Genomic DNA, 13,352 nt, shown 5'->3' on the forward strand with positions numbered 1-13,352 from the left:
GTGAACTGCTGTATGGAAAGTGAATTTGCTCTATAAAACTTCACCTAAATCACAATTTAAAAAAAGAGAGAGAGAGAGAGAAAAGAAATCAGAAGATGTATTGCACTGGACAAAGCTGCCACAAAAGACCTCTTTAAAGTACTGAAGAGCAAAGATGTCTCCTTGAAGACTAAGGTGCACCTAACCCAAACCATGGTATTTTCAATAGCCTCATATGGATGTGAAAGCTGGACAATGAACAAGGAAGACCAAAGAAACCTGATGCTTTTGAGTCGTGGTGTTGGCAAAGAATACTGAAACGATCATGGACTGCCAGAAGAACGAACAAATCTGCGCTGGAAGAAGTGCAGCCAGAATGTTGCTCCTTGGAAGCGAGAATGACCAGACTTCGTCTCACCTACTTTGATTATGTTGTCAGAAGGGATCATTCCCCAGAGAAGAATATCACGCTTGGTAAAGTGGAGGGTCGACAAAAAAGGGGAAGGCCCTCAACAAGATGGATTGACAGTGGTTACCACAATGGGTTCAGGTATAACAAGGATTGTGAGGATGGCGTAGGACCAGGCAGTCTTTCATTCTGTTGTACATAGGGTCACTATGAGTCAGAGCCACCTCGATGGCACCTAACAACAAGTCCGCATGACACCCTGCAAGGTGGGATATTATTCTATTTACAAATGAGGAATAAAGGATCACCACTTGTCCAGGATCCCATAGCTACCAAGGGATTTAAAAAAAAAAAAAAACAAAACCTGACCTTTTACTACATAATGCTGTCAGCTTCGTCATCACATATTCAATCAGCTACCAAGCCGTGTTAAAAGCATCAAACCTCTCACATTTCTCCCTTCCACTATACAACTGTAGCTTCTAGCTTAATCTAGGTCCTCATTATTTGTCATTGTACCTGATTATCAATGTGAAGGGTAGTACAATAAAATGGCTAAAAGAACAGGTGCTAGACTCAAATGGTAGACTCTGAAACTCAGTTTACCCTTGTGGCACAGTGGTTAAAGCACTCAGTAGTTAATCAAAAGGCTGATGGTTTGAACCTACCAGCTGTTCCATGAGAGAAAGATGTGGCATTCTGCTTCTGTAAAGATTTACAGCCTTGGAAATCCTATTGCTGTTGTTGTTATGTGCCGTCAAGTCAGACCCGACTCATAGTGACCCCTCCTTGGGTTTCTGAGCCAGGATCACTATGGAAGTAGATTGCCCAATCTTCCTTCCAAGAAGTGGCTGGTGGGTTTGAACCGCCAGCCTTCTGGTTAGCAGTCAAGTGCCTTAGCCACGATGCTACCAGAGCTCCCTGGAAATCCTATAGGGCAGTTCTATTCTGTCCTATAGGGTCACTATAAATTGAAATTAACCAAAAACCAAAATCACTGCTGTCGAGTCGCATCCGACTCATAGCAACCCCTCCCTGGGTTTCTGAGGCAGTATATCACTAAGAAAGTAGATTGCCCAATCTTCCTTCCCAGGAGTGGCCTGTGGGTTTGAACCACTAACCTTCTAGTTAGCAGTCAAATGCCTTAGGCACCACACCACCAGAGCTCCTAACTTGATGACAGTGGTATTTTTTTTTGTTTGTTTGTTTTTTTCCCAGTTTTACTTACCTCTTAAGCTCTGACAGCATAGTGCCTAAGGCATTTCACTGCTAACCAGAAGGCTGGCGGTTCGAAACCACCAGCCACTCCTCTGGAAGGAAAGTTGGGCAATCTACTTCTGTAGTGATACTGTCTGGGAAACCCAAGGAGGGGTCGCTATGAGTCAGGTCCGACTCAACCACAATGTGTTTAGTACCTCAGTATCATCATCTATAAACAGAAATAAGTACCTCCCTCACAGAGGTGGTGAAAGGACTAAATGAGATAGTATGTTTTGCATAGTCATAGCATGTAATGAATGCCTAATAAATGTTAACTATTAAGTTGTCTCTGCCTTCAGTTTCTCTCCTTGCTGATCTGTCCTAAACTTTCACTCACTCACTCACTGCCGTCGAGTCTATTTTGACCCACAGTGACCCCTCCTGAGGCTTCTGAGGCAGTATCTCTAGAAGAAGCTCTTCCGAGGAATGGCTGGTGGGTTTGAACCACCAGCCTTCTGGGTAGCAGTCAAATGCCTTAGGCACTATGCCACCAGAGCTCCTGTCCTAAACTCACTGTTGTTGAGTCGGATCCAACTCATAGCAACCCCTCCCTGGGGTTCTGAGGCGATATCACTAGAGAAGTAGATTGCCCAACCTTCCTTCCAAGGAGTGGCTGGTGGGTTTGAACCACCAGCCTTCTGGTTAGCAGTCAAATGCCTTAGGTACTACACCATCAGAGCTCTCCTAAACTTTAGGGACCAATTAATTTTCCTGAAGTTTAGTCCTCATTATGACCCCACCATCCTCAATTCAAAAACCTTTAATAGCTGGAACATTCACTTCAGGGGATATTCTAAAGCCTTTAAATAAAGTTTAAATTAGTATCTATCAAATAAAAAAAATGAGCAGGAAATTCCATGTATGCTAAGACTTCAGTTATGAAAATTATGTCTGCATACGAAGTGCACTTGGAAAAAGAACAGGTTTTGAGATGAGATTATGGATGATTAAATATAAAATTTCAGTATTGTAATATGTGGTAATAAGGAGCCCCGGACAAGGTTGTAGTCACTGCTTGGTCAGGGCCAGCTACCCAGAGGAACTGAGTAGTTGAACCTGTGGGCTTGGGACCATAATCCCAGGGATCATCAAGCTCAATTAGCATAACATACTACACAAAACATTGTTCTACCTCCTACTTTGGCAAGTAGCGACTGGGATCTTAAAAGTTTGCAAGCTGCCATCTATACGCAACAGTGGGAGACCCACCTTGTCCAGAGCAAAGAATGAAGAAAACCAAAGACTCACGGAAACAATTAGTCCTAGCGACTGGTACACCATCCAATCTGCAGCCTATACTACTATGAGACCAGAAGAACTAGATGGTGCCAGGCTACCATTGTCAACCACTTGGAAGGGGATCTATGTAGGAGATCTTAGATAGAGAGGAAGAACAATGTGGAACAAAACTCAAAATCATTTGGAGAAAAAAAAAAAGGGAGGGGACCAGGTTTGCTGGTCTGATAGAGCCTAGTGGAACCACTGAGACTATGGCCCCTAGCTGCCCTTAAGGTCTGGAACTGAACCCACACCTGTGGCTTCCAACCAAACAAAAGACAGGCATATGAGCTAAACATTTACCTGAGGTAGACACATTCCTTGGAGAGAGCAATCATGGGAGAAAGAAGGGCTGCTGATACACTGGGAGACAGCTCAGGAGGCAGGAGTACATGAAGGGATGGACACAGGGAAGAGGTAACTATCGGGAGGAAATGGGAGGAGAGCTGTTGCAGTGTGGTAAATTGTGGTCAATGTCATGAGACAAAGTGTATGTGAACTGCTGTATGGAAAGTGAATTTGCTCTGTAAATTTTCACCCAAATCACAAGAAAATAAATAAATAAGCAAATTAAATAAATAATAAGGAGCCCTGGCAGCACAAGCGAAAGGCTGGCAGTGTGAATCCACCAGCCACTCTGTGGGAGAAAAGACCTGGCAATCTCCTCCTGTAAAGATCACAGCCTAGGAAACTCTATGGGGAGGTTTTACTCTGTCATATTGGGCCACTATGAGTTGGAATTGACTTGACAGCACACAACAACAAAAAATATATGTAATGCAACTTTTTCAAACTCACCAGGGGCTACGTATTTCTTTTTAAAATCCAAACCTCATAGCATTCAAGGCTTTGCATGGCCTGGTTCCCACCAACCTTTCCATTCTAATCTCCTATTAGGAGATTGCTTCACATAGTCTGGTCCAGCCAACCTAAATTAATATTACCATAGCTCATGACTACTGAGATGCACTAGTCTACGTCCTATCCATGTATTCTGTTAAGCCCTGGAACAACCCTAAAGAGGTAGTTACTACTAAAATTTCCATTCTGTAGCTGAGGGAACTAAGGCACAGAGAGGTCATTACCAGCCCCAAATCATAAACTTAAGTGGTTGAATCCAGACAGTCTAACTCCAGAGCCTGAGCTGTAAATGTTTGCACAATTCTGCCCAGTTATCAGATGTCCCATCTTCAGCTCCTGCTGCTCCACTAAGAATGCCCTTCTCCCTTTCTCCACTTTTCTTGGCCTATTTATAATGTCATTTCCTCCATGAAGTCCATTCCTTGTGATTCCCACAGCATCTCCTTTCTTTTTATAATGCTCACCAATTTCTACTTTGTATTGTGGTTATTTCCATTGTTAGCTACTGTTCCTGGTAGCTGAAGCCCTAGATCACCTCTGTAGCACTCTCTTTGTCTAGCTCAGGGTCTGAGCATTTCCAAGGTAGGATTTTCTGGTGAAGTGATGTTCTTCCTTTTGCAGATCAAAAGGCTTCAATTGTTTGAATCCAAAAAGAGATTAGAGATTGTAAGGGAGCTGGTGAATGGTGCACCAAGTTCCCTCTTCATTAATTGTCCACACACACTCAAATCTAGCCCAATCTTTCTATCAGCTGCTGAAAAAGATGAAAACACAGGTCTGCTTTCTTCCAATCAAATGCATTAGGTGGCATTTAAAATTCATGTCTGAAAGCCTCTAACGCAAGCAAACGCTTGAGATTACCACTATACTGCTCACTGCCCATGAGTTGATTTCAATTCATGGCCACCCCAGTGTTACAGAGTAGACTGCTCCATAGAATTGATTTTCTTGTCTGGGATCTTTAAGGAAGCAGACTGCCAGGCCCTTCTTCCATGGTACCAATGGGTTGGCTTGAACCAGCAATCTTTAGGTTAGTAGCCGAGTGCAAACCTTTTCTGTCACCCAGGGACCTAGTGCAATACTCAAAGCAAAAACAAACTCACTGCCATCGAGTTGATTCTGACTCAAGGTAATCTCCTTTGGGTTCCTAGGTGGTAAATCTTTACCCAAGTAGATTGCCCAGTCTGCCTTCCAAGGAGTGGCTGATGGGTTTGAACCGCCAACCTTCTGGGTAGCAGCCAAATGCTTTGTTTTCTGGTATTTAACAAAGAAATGGAGAGAGAGAATCACAAAATGACTAACTTCAGTGTTGAAAGGAACCTTAGGGATCATCCAGTAAAACCCCCTCATTTTACACATAAGGAAAGGGAGCCATGACCTGCTCAAGGTTACACAGTAAGTAGAATCCAAGCTTACTACCTCCACTCCACCTGCTCTGCAAACTATCCCCTTCAATACACCTTTGGAAGGGAGAGAGACAGCAGCACAGTTCTGGCCAATAAACTTTATCTTAAAAGCTTATTACACACTCCTTCCTCAATCCAGTAGCCCCAAGTAACAAACCACAACTTACCCAAAAACAAATCTTTTCTCCTTTAAACGAAAAATACCAGTTCTATAACAGAAAGCTATACTTCTTCTAACCGTTCCTCCCCACCCCCGCCCCCCGCAAAAAAAAAAAAAAAAAAAAAAAAAACCCACAAAATTACATAATTCTGACCAGGGAAATATACCAAAATAGGAAATCTGAAATCCTGATTTAGAAGATGGGAGAACTCAAAGCTAGAGTGACTTTTAAACAATAATCATCACCACATGCCACTCACCCACCCACTCACCCTGACACAAAGCGGGGAATAGAAGAAACATGAGCGGTTGCTCTTCAGGAGTGGAAACAGTTTTCCTTCCCTTTTATAGGGCTCACTGGGCACTAGGGGCAGCGCAGACCAGGGCACTGAAGGGAAAGTGGGGCTGGGCAGTGAGATGCTAAATCGTGACTGAAGTGGCCCGAGAAATGGTGACAGATGAAAGAGGACACTAGAATGAGAGGCCTGGAGCAGAGGTCTGCAGGCGTGAGGGAGTCAAGGGAGGTATGGAAGGTCAGAGGTGGCTTAAGTGGGTCAGTAAGGACTCGTGGCATGGGCAGAAAGGATGTTAGAGGATCGCATGATACTGAGACGGAGACCAAAAAGGTTCCAAGGCGGAGAAGGAGGTAAAGGGTCAATCAGAGCGGGGACCAGGGCAGGGAAGAACCGGGAGAGAGTGCGCGAGCCGCGGACCTCCCACTGTTCCAGGAGCCTCGCCATGTCCGCATCATTGTAATCACGAATATCCTTCTTCTTCTTTCGTGAGGGTGGAGTAGCCTCGTCAGGTGCTCCGGTGGGGTCCCCAGTGGCGCAAGCCCGAAGTGGTAGCAGCAGCAGCAAGAGGTCAGAGGCACAAAGCAGCACCACAGCTGTACGCGCCCAGCTGGAAGCCGCCATCTTCGCCGCACAGCGCCTCCGCGAGCACGCGACCTGCGCTTACTACCCGGCACCGCCCCCACACCGCCCCTTCCATTCGCGGGCTTCCTAGGCCCGCACTAGCTGCAGCAGGCTCCAGGCCCGCCCACACACTCCTCCAGCCCCGCCTCTGCCAATATGAGACAGCCCCCTCCCCCGCGGCTCCGCCTTCCAACCCGTGCTAGCCTACCGGGCCACGCCTCGTGCCGTTTCCTCCAGTCCCCACCTCCGGAAGCCACGCCTCTCCGCCATCTTGGCCCCGCCCCGCTCGGTGAGTTTCTCCCTTTGGTCCAGCGGTGGCTTTCAGCCTTGGCCCGGTCAGGCCTTGAGTCTTCTTTTTTATTTTGTGTCAGAGGCTGTCCATTTTCTCTCTAACACTCAAAGCCTGATCCATAAATTTCCTCAGGGCCTTCAGGAATCGTCATACAGCGCCTCTGCGAAGCTTGTGTTACCTCGCCTATGAAATGAATTGCTGAAAGTTTCTGGGAGCTGCCCCAGCCCTAAGCAAGCCTATTTGAGGATGTCCGACTTTCCTGAAATCGTCTACAATTTCCTTTGACAACTGCCTGTTTAAAAGAAGTTAGTGGCAGGTAGAAAAACTTTTTGATAAGGTCATAAGTACACAGCTTGCTGTTTCACCTTCTATACCTGAAAAAGCTTCTTAAAAAATTACGTTTCATTTTTTAAATAGTTCATCTTTTTTTCTTCCAATTTTAACCTAATATTGTAAACTCTGACTAATCCTTTTCAAGACTGAATCACTTTTATTTTCTTGCTTATATTCTGGCCAGAAGAGATGCTTTAAATTCCACTCGTTTTAAATGATCTACTAATTTCTTTAAATTTTAGTTACATAAAACATGAATCACTGTAGTAAAATATTCAAACGTTGTACCAAGTTTAATCCCCCAACTCCCTATTCTATTTCTACCAACTGCAGCTATCAGTTTATTATTCCACACATTTTTCTATACATTTACAAACATCAAAGAATTTCTAGAAATAATTTTGCTGACATTTATATGTGGTTTATGGCAGCAAACTACATGAACTGCTAAGCCTATCAGGCTCCTTAAGTGTTTTCCACTAAAAACAGTATGACAGAATTTCCACTCATGATACTGCTGCCTAATATTCATTGGTATGAATATTACCGGGACCTCTGGTGGAGCTCTGCTGGTGTACTGCCTAAGGCATTTGACTACTAACCAGAAGGCTGGCACTTCAAACCCACCAGCCACCCCCCAGAAGGAAGACTGGGCAATGTACTTCCATAGACATACTAAGAAACCCAAGAAGGGGTCTCTATGCATCGGATTCAACTCCACAGCAGTGAGTCTGGTTTGGTTTTTTCAGTCCTCCAAGGGAGGCTGGGAAATTGTCTTTTAGCTGCATTTATCACTCCCAAATAAAACTGGGATTCAGTTGTCAAGGAAAGAGGAGAGTACACTAATGAGCAATTTCTGACTGACTTTCACTTAGGACCATTGATTTTAAATTCTCTCCCACTGCAGTGGTGCTGTATATTCTACAGATTGATGCATGCATTATATGTATACATGCTAAGTATGACATCATCTGTTGACATTGAGCACAAACAACTGAAGAGGAAAAGAGGTATTTTTTCTTTTCTTTTTCTTTCTGAAATCATAGGGGAAATGTCCTAAGCTCTCTCCCCAGGGCTCATTGCTCCACCCAGTGGCTTGGAGCCCTGTCCTGTTGCAGTCATGCTAAAAAACATGCACAGCTGTGGTTGATCATGTGCTTTGTTGGGAGGGGTCAGCCTGGTAATTCATTTTGCCAACTGCCAAGTTAAGGTGCAAAAGCGCTGGGATTCTTGGCCCGCAGTCCCTACTTAAAGAGAATAAAGGTCTTTAGTGTTTTGTAGAAATTGTTGGGGTTGTGTACAAAAAAATCCAGGGCTCCTTACTTTCATCTAAGGAGGAAATCAATTCAGTCTATAATGTGAAAACATCTGGATTGATTATATTTTCATCACTTATTTTGGTATTTGGAACTTGACTCAGTTCAACCCTGGAAGAATTTATTTACTGAAGGCCAACTGCCATCTAAGAACCAGGAGAAGCCCAGTCTGGGGGTGTAAAGATTGATATAACAAGAGCTCTGCTTTTCAGGAGTTTACTGACTAGTAGAGGAGATAACTAGAGTCCCTAGGTGGACAGACTGTTAAGCACTTGACTACTACCAGAAAGGTCGGTAGTTCGAACCCACCTAGAGGTGCCTTGGGAGACAGGCCTGGCAATTTTCTTCTGATAGGTCACAGCCTTGAAAACCCTATAGAGCACAGCTCTGTGCACACATGGGGGTCACCATATGGCAGAATCCACTTGATGGCAACTAACAATAGTATCAACAGAGGAGATCAATAATACATAAGTATAATGCAGATTACAGAGGTCAGAGCCTGGAAGATCTAATCTATGAGGATGATAATATTTGTATTTTAAATAAAAGGAAACTCTGGTTCTGGCAGTACATAATTTATCCAAGGTCAGCAGCCACTGATAAGGTGTGTCTTTCTCCCAGCATAGCACTGTCTGGGTCAATCAGCCAGATGAAGCACTCAAGATAGTTAAACTGGGAGGCTTACAGAGGATGGACTGAAAAGGAAAAAGACCGGAGCCAGGAGCGCTTAGATGGAAGGAGATTAGGGTCTGAACCAGGTCCCAGGCAGTGCAGTAAGGTTGAGAGGAGAGGACAGAAGTGAGAGATTGTGTGGTTATGATGGAGATGAAGCCACTAGCCTCTCCTTGCTCTAGGATCTAACACTAACTTGGCCTCTCAGTGATTCAGTGAATCTCAGATCTAATTAGTGTACTAACCTGTGCTCATCCTGCCTATGTCACTCCAGAACAGAGGAGGGCTGCCTCATCTTGAGGTGAAGAAAGAGTTTCCAGCAATATTTGTAATCTGGCAGATGTGATATTCAAAATATTGAAAAAATGGAACAGAACACTCACTGACTAATCAGAACTGAGACTGAGGCCAATGTGAAGGGAATAGCAGGGTTCTGGAAGTCCCTGTTGTGCCAGGCATCAATCCTTTAATGACTGAACCATGGGAAAATATGGAGGAAGGAATCTTTAGGGTAGGCCTAAGGGGGTGACAGGGGAGGCAATGACTATTTGCTTTTCTTCATTTTTTCTGTTTTTCAATCCAGTACAAGAAAAGAGATCCTGCACACCAACTGGGTCATCTTGTTAGCTGCTGTCGAGTTGGGCCCTGACTCACAGTGACCCCATGCAGAACAGAAGTGGACTGTTGTGATCCATCAGGTTTTCACTGGCTGATTTTTGGAAGTAGATAACCAGGCCTTTCCTCCTAGTCCATCGTAGGCTGAGAGTGCTGCTGAAACCTGTTCAGCCTCATAGCAGTAGGCCAGCCAGAGTTCAGGATGCTTATAATTAAACATAAAAATTAAAACTTGTGTTTGTCAAACACCAGAAAACATTACAGGGCAAACAGTAAATTGCAAGGGAAATTGCAACATAGCATGTACAAAAAATCTTACAGATCAATAAGAAAAAAATGAACACTCCAACAGAAAAATAGAAAAGGACATGAACAGGTAATTCTCAAAAGGAAAACATAACTGGCCTATTGATAATATAAAATAAAGTGCATAACCTCACTAGGTATCAGAGAGATGTAAATTCAAACAAGATATCATTTTTACCAATAAGTTTGGCAAAGATAAAAATAAAGACTATATATTGTTGGCAAGGCTCAGGAAATGAGCATTTTCATTCAGTTAGGGGGATGGAGTTTTTCTGGATTAAAATTGGGTAAAATGTATCAAAACCCTCAAAAGTGTGAATAACAGATTAGCAATTGCACTTCCAAGAGTTGATTCTGAGGAAGTAGACAATTAAAATAACAGTAATAATAATAATAATAATAATGAAGAACTGGTGGTGTAGTGCCTAAGGCATTTGACTGCTAAGCAGAAGGCTGGCGGTTCAAATCCACCAGCCACTCCTCGGAAGGAAGACAGAGCAATCTACTTTTGTAGAGATACCACCTTGGAAACCCAAGTAGGGTTGAGTCTATGAGTCAGAGTGAACCTCATGGCAGTGGGTTGTTTGTTGTTTACTATATGGCAGGTGGCTTTCTCCATGGTTTACATGTATTTCTTCATTTACTCATTAATAATCCTACCTAAGGTTGGCGGTTCAAATCCACCAGCCACTCCTCGGAAGGAAGATGGGGCAATCTACTTCCGTAGTGATACTGCCTCGGAAACCCAAGGAGGGGTCGCTATGAGTCGGGTCCGACTCGACGGCACATAACAACAACAACAACAACAATACTCTCCATAATAGTGGACAATAGGAATCACACTAAATGTTCAACAACAGACTGTAAAATCTGCATTTACAGATTGCAAACTATACTGTTGTTGTTGTTGTCGTTATGTGCCGTCGAGTTGAACCCGACTCATAGCAACCCCTCCTTGGGTTTCCAAGGCAGTATCACTACAGAAATAGACTGCCCTACCTCCACTCATATAATGAAAAACAATGGGACCATTAAATATAATGAGATATCACAGATATCTATTTATTGACATTGAAGTATCTTCATTTTACATTACTAAATGATAAAAGGTTATAAAATAGTGTTAAATAGGTTTGCATAGAAAAATGGCTACAAATATAAAAATGAAGGTTATCTCTTAGGGGTGGGATTTCAAATTACCTTGATCTTTTATTTGTGTTTCTCCTTCTCTACATCTAATATTTTATAAAATAACTGCCACAACAGGCTAAACAATACCAACAACTGTGAGAATTGCACAGACCTGGGCAATGCTTCGTTCTGTTATACATATGGTCCCTATGAGTCAGAGCTAACCCAACAGGCAACTAACAACACTTACCAGTTTTAATTTTAGTAAAGCAGGACACACATGCACACACTTTTGCTCACAAAATGTGGGCTGATACTTTTTTGCTAAGATATAGGATAAGAACAAAAAAAAAAAACTCTCTTCAACTGAAATTCTCAGAAAATACACAAGTTAATTTTAATAATTGACAATACCACAATTACCTTGACAATTTGGTAATGAGATCTGAAACCCCCAAGAAGTTAGGACTTTACCGGAGCTATCTGAAAAATTGCCTGTACTCTGCAGCACAGAGATGTAGCTAGGCATGAGGTGCCTATGTCTAGACAGCTCACAATCTCTGTTTCCAAAGAATCATCTCCCTGGCATCTCCCAAACAGGCTGTAAGAGAAATAGGGTGCACATTTGCTGAGCCAATAGGCTCAGGCCTACTCTTTCACCTTTGAGCTGTGAGCTATAGGTCAGAATCATACACAGGCTGTGCCTCTGGTGTGGGATACACTTCCAAAAGGGACTGTGGGGTCATGAATATCCACAATTTCCTGTCCATGACTGAGTAAAAGTGGTGGCGACAAAGAGCTGTCTTCCTTGCAAAGAGACATAGCAACTGAGTTAATTTGTTAATTAATTAATTCCATGAATGTTTATTGACAAGCAGGCAACAGATTAGGTGCTAAGGAGAGATGAACACACCAAGTCCCTGCCTTTAACGATCTAAAAGGGCTATGGGGAGAGAGTTACACCAACAATAGACATGCAAAACCAATGGCCACATTGACACTGTGGACAAAGCATAGTAGGTACAAACCCACTGCCATCAAGTCAATTCCAACTCACAGTGACCCCCATAGGGTTTTCAAGGCTATAAATCTTCACAGAAGTAGACAGCCTCATCTTTCTCCTATGGAGCAGCTGACAGGTTTGAACCATCAACCTTTTGGTTAGCAGCCAATGCCTTACCCACTGTGCCACCAGAGTTCCTCAGTAGGTACCAAACCAACAAAAAACCCAAACCCACTGCCACCAAGTCAATTCTGACTCATAGCAACCTCCATTGGGTTTCCAAGGCTGTACATACTTACGGAAGCAGAATGCCTCAACTTTCTTCCACAGAGCAGCTGGTAGGTTCAAACTCCACCTACCTATTGGTTAGCACCCGTATGCCTTAACCACTACACCACCAGAGCTCAGTAGGTACAAGGGGGCAGAAATGTCCAAGTCTGTCTGGGGGACCAGGGAGGCTCCATGAGTGAATAATAAATCTAGTCAATTTCTATATGTTGTTGTTCTGTGCTGTCAAGTCCATTCCAACTCAGAGCAACCCAATGTGACCAAATAGAACTGCCCCATAGGGTCTCCTAGGCTGTACTCCTTATGGGAGTAGACTGGCAAGTTTTCTCTCCTTTGGAGCAGCTGGTGGGTTTGAACTGCTGACCTTTGGGTTAGCAGCCAAGTGCTTAAGTGTTGCACCAACATCAATGCAACGCACTGCTGTTGAGTCGGACCCAACTCATGGTGACCCCTCCTTGGGTTTCCGAGGTGGTATCTCTGCAAAAGTAGGTTGCCAAGTTGCTATGAGTCGGGTCCGACTCAACGGCACATAACAACAACAAAACAACCTTCTGAGGAGTGGCCGGTGGGTTTGAACCGCCAGCCTTCAGCTTAGCAGTCAAATGCCTTAGGCACTATGCCACCAGAGATCCATTGTACCAAGGCTCCTTATATATTGTTGTTGTTAGATGCCATCAAGTAGGCTCCTACTCATAGCGACCCTATGTACAACAGAACACAACACTGCCCAGTCTTGTGCCATCCTCACAATCCTTCTTATGCTTGAGCCAATCCTTCCTATGCTTGAACCCATAATTGCAGCCACTGTGTCAATCCATCTCATTGAAGATTGTCAATCATTGTCAATCCATCTCGTTCCCTTTTTCACTGACCCTCCACTTTAGCAAGCATGACACCCTTCTCCAGGGAAAAGTTCCTTCTGACAACATGACCAAAGTAGGTAAGACAAAGTCTGGCCATTCCTGCTCCCAAGGAGCATTCTAGCTACACTTCTTCCAGGACAGATTTGTTAGTTCTTCCAGCAGTCCATGGTACTTTCAGTATTCTTCGCCAACACCACAAACTCAAAAGCATCAATTCCTCTTCTCGTCCAGCTTTCACATACATATGAGGCAATTGAAAA

The 13,352-nt window shown here is 43.7% G+C and overlaps 1 protein-coding gene across 1 annotated transcript in view; it reads right to left on the reverse strand.

Annotated features, from left to right (window-relative positions):
* MESD (mesoderm development LRP chaperone) overlaps positions 1-6,270 on the reverse strand; it is a 23,268-nt gene extending 16,998 nt beyond the window's left edge. Inside the window, exon 1 of the mRNA XM_007945090.1 lies at positions 6,067-6,270. Within this exon, the coding sequence (XP_007943281.1) occupies positions 6,067-6,270 (204 nt within the window). The remainder of the gene's footprint in view (positions 1-6,066) is intronic.
* Between the last annotated feature and the right edge of the window lie 7,082 nt (positions 6,271-13,352).

The sequence above is a fragment of the Orycteropus afer genome, unplaced genomic scaffold (assembly GCF_000298275.1).
Source record: "Orycteropus afer afer isolate SDZICR_OR568_19922 unplaced genomic scaffold, OryAfe1.0 scaffold00132, whole genome shotgun sequence".
NCBI classification, from domain to species: Eukaryota; Metazoa; Chordata; class Mammalia; order Tubulidentata; family Orycteropodidae; genus Orycteropus; species Orycteropus afer.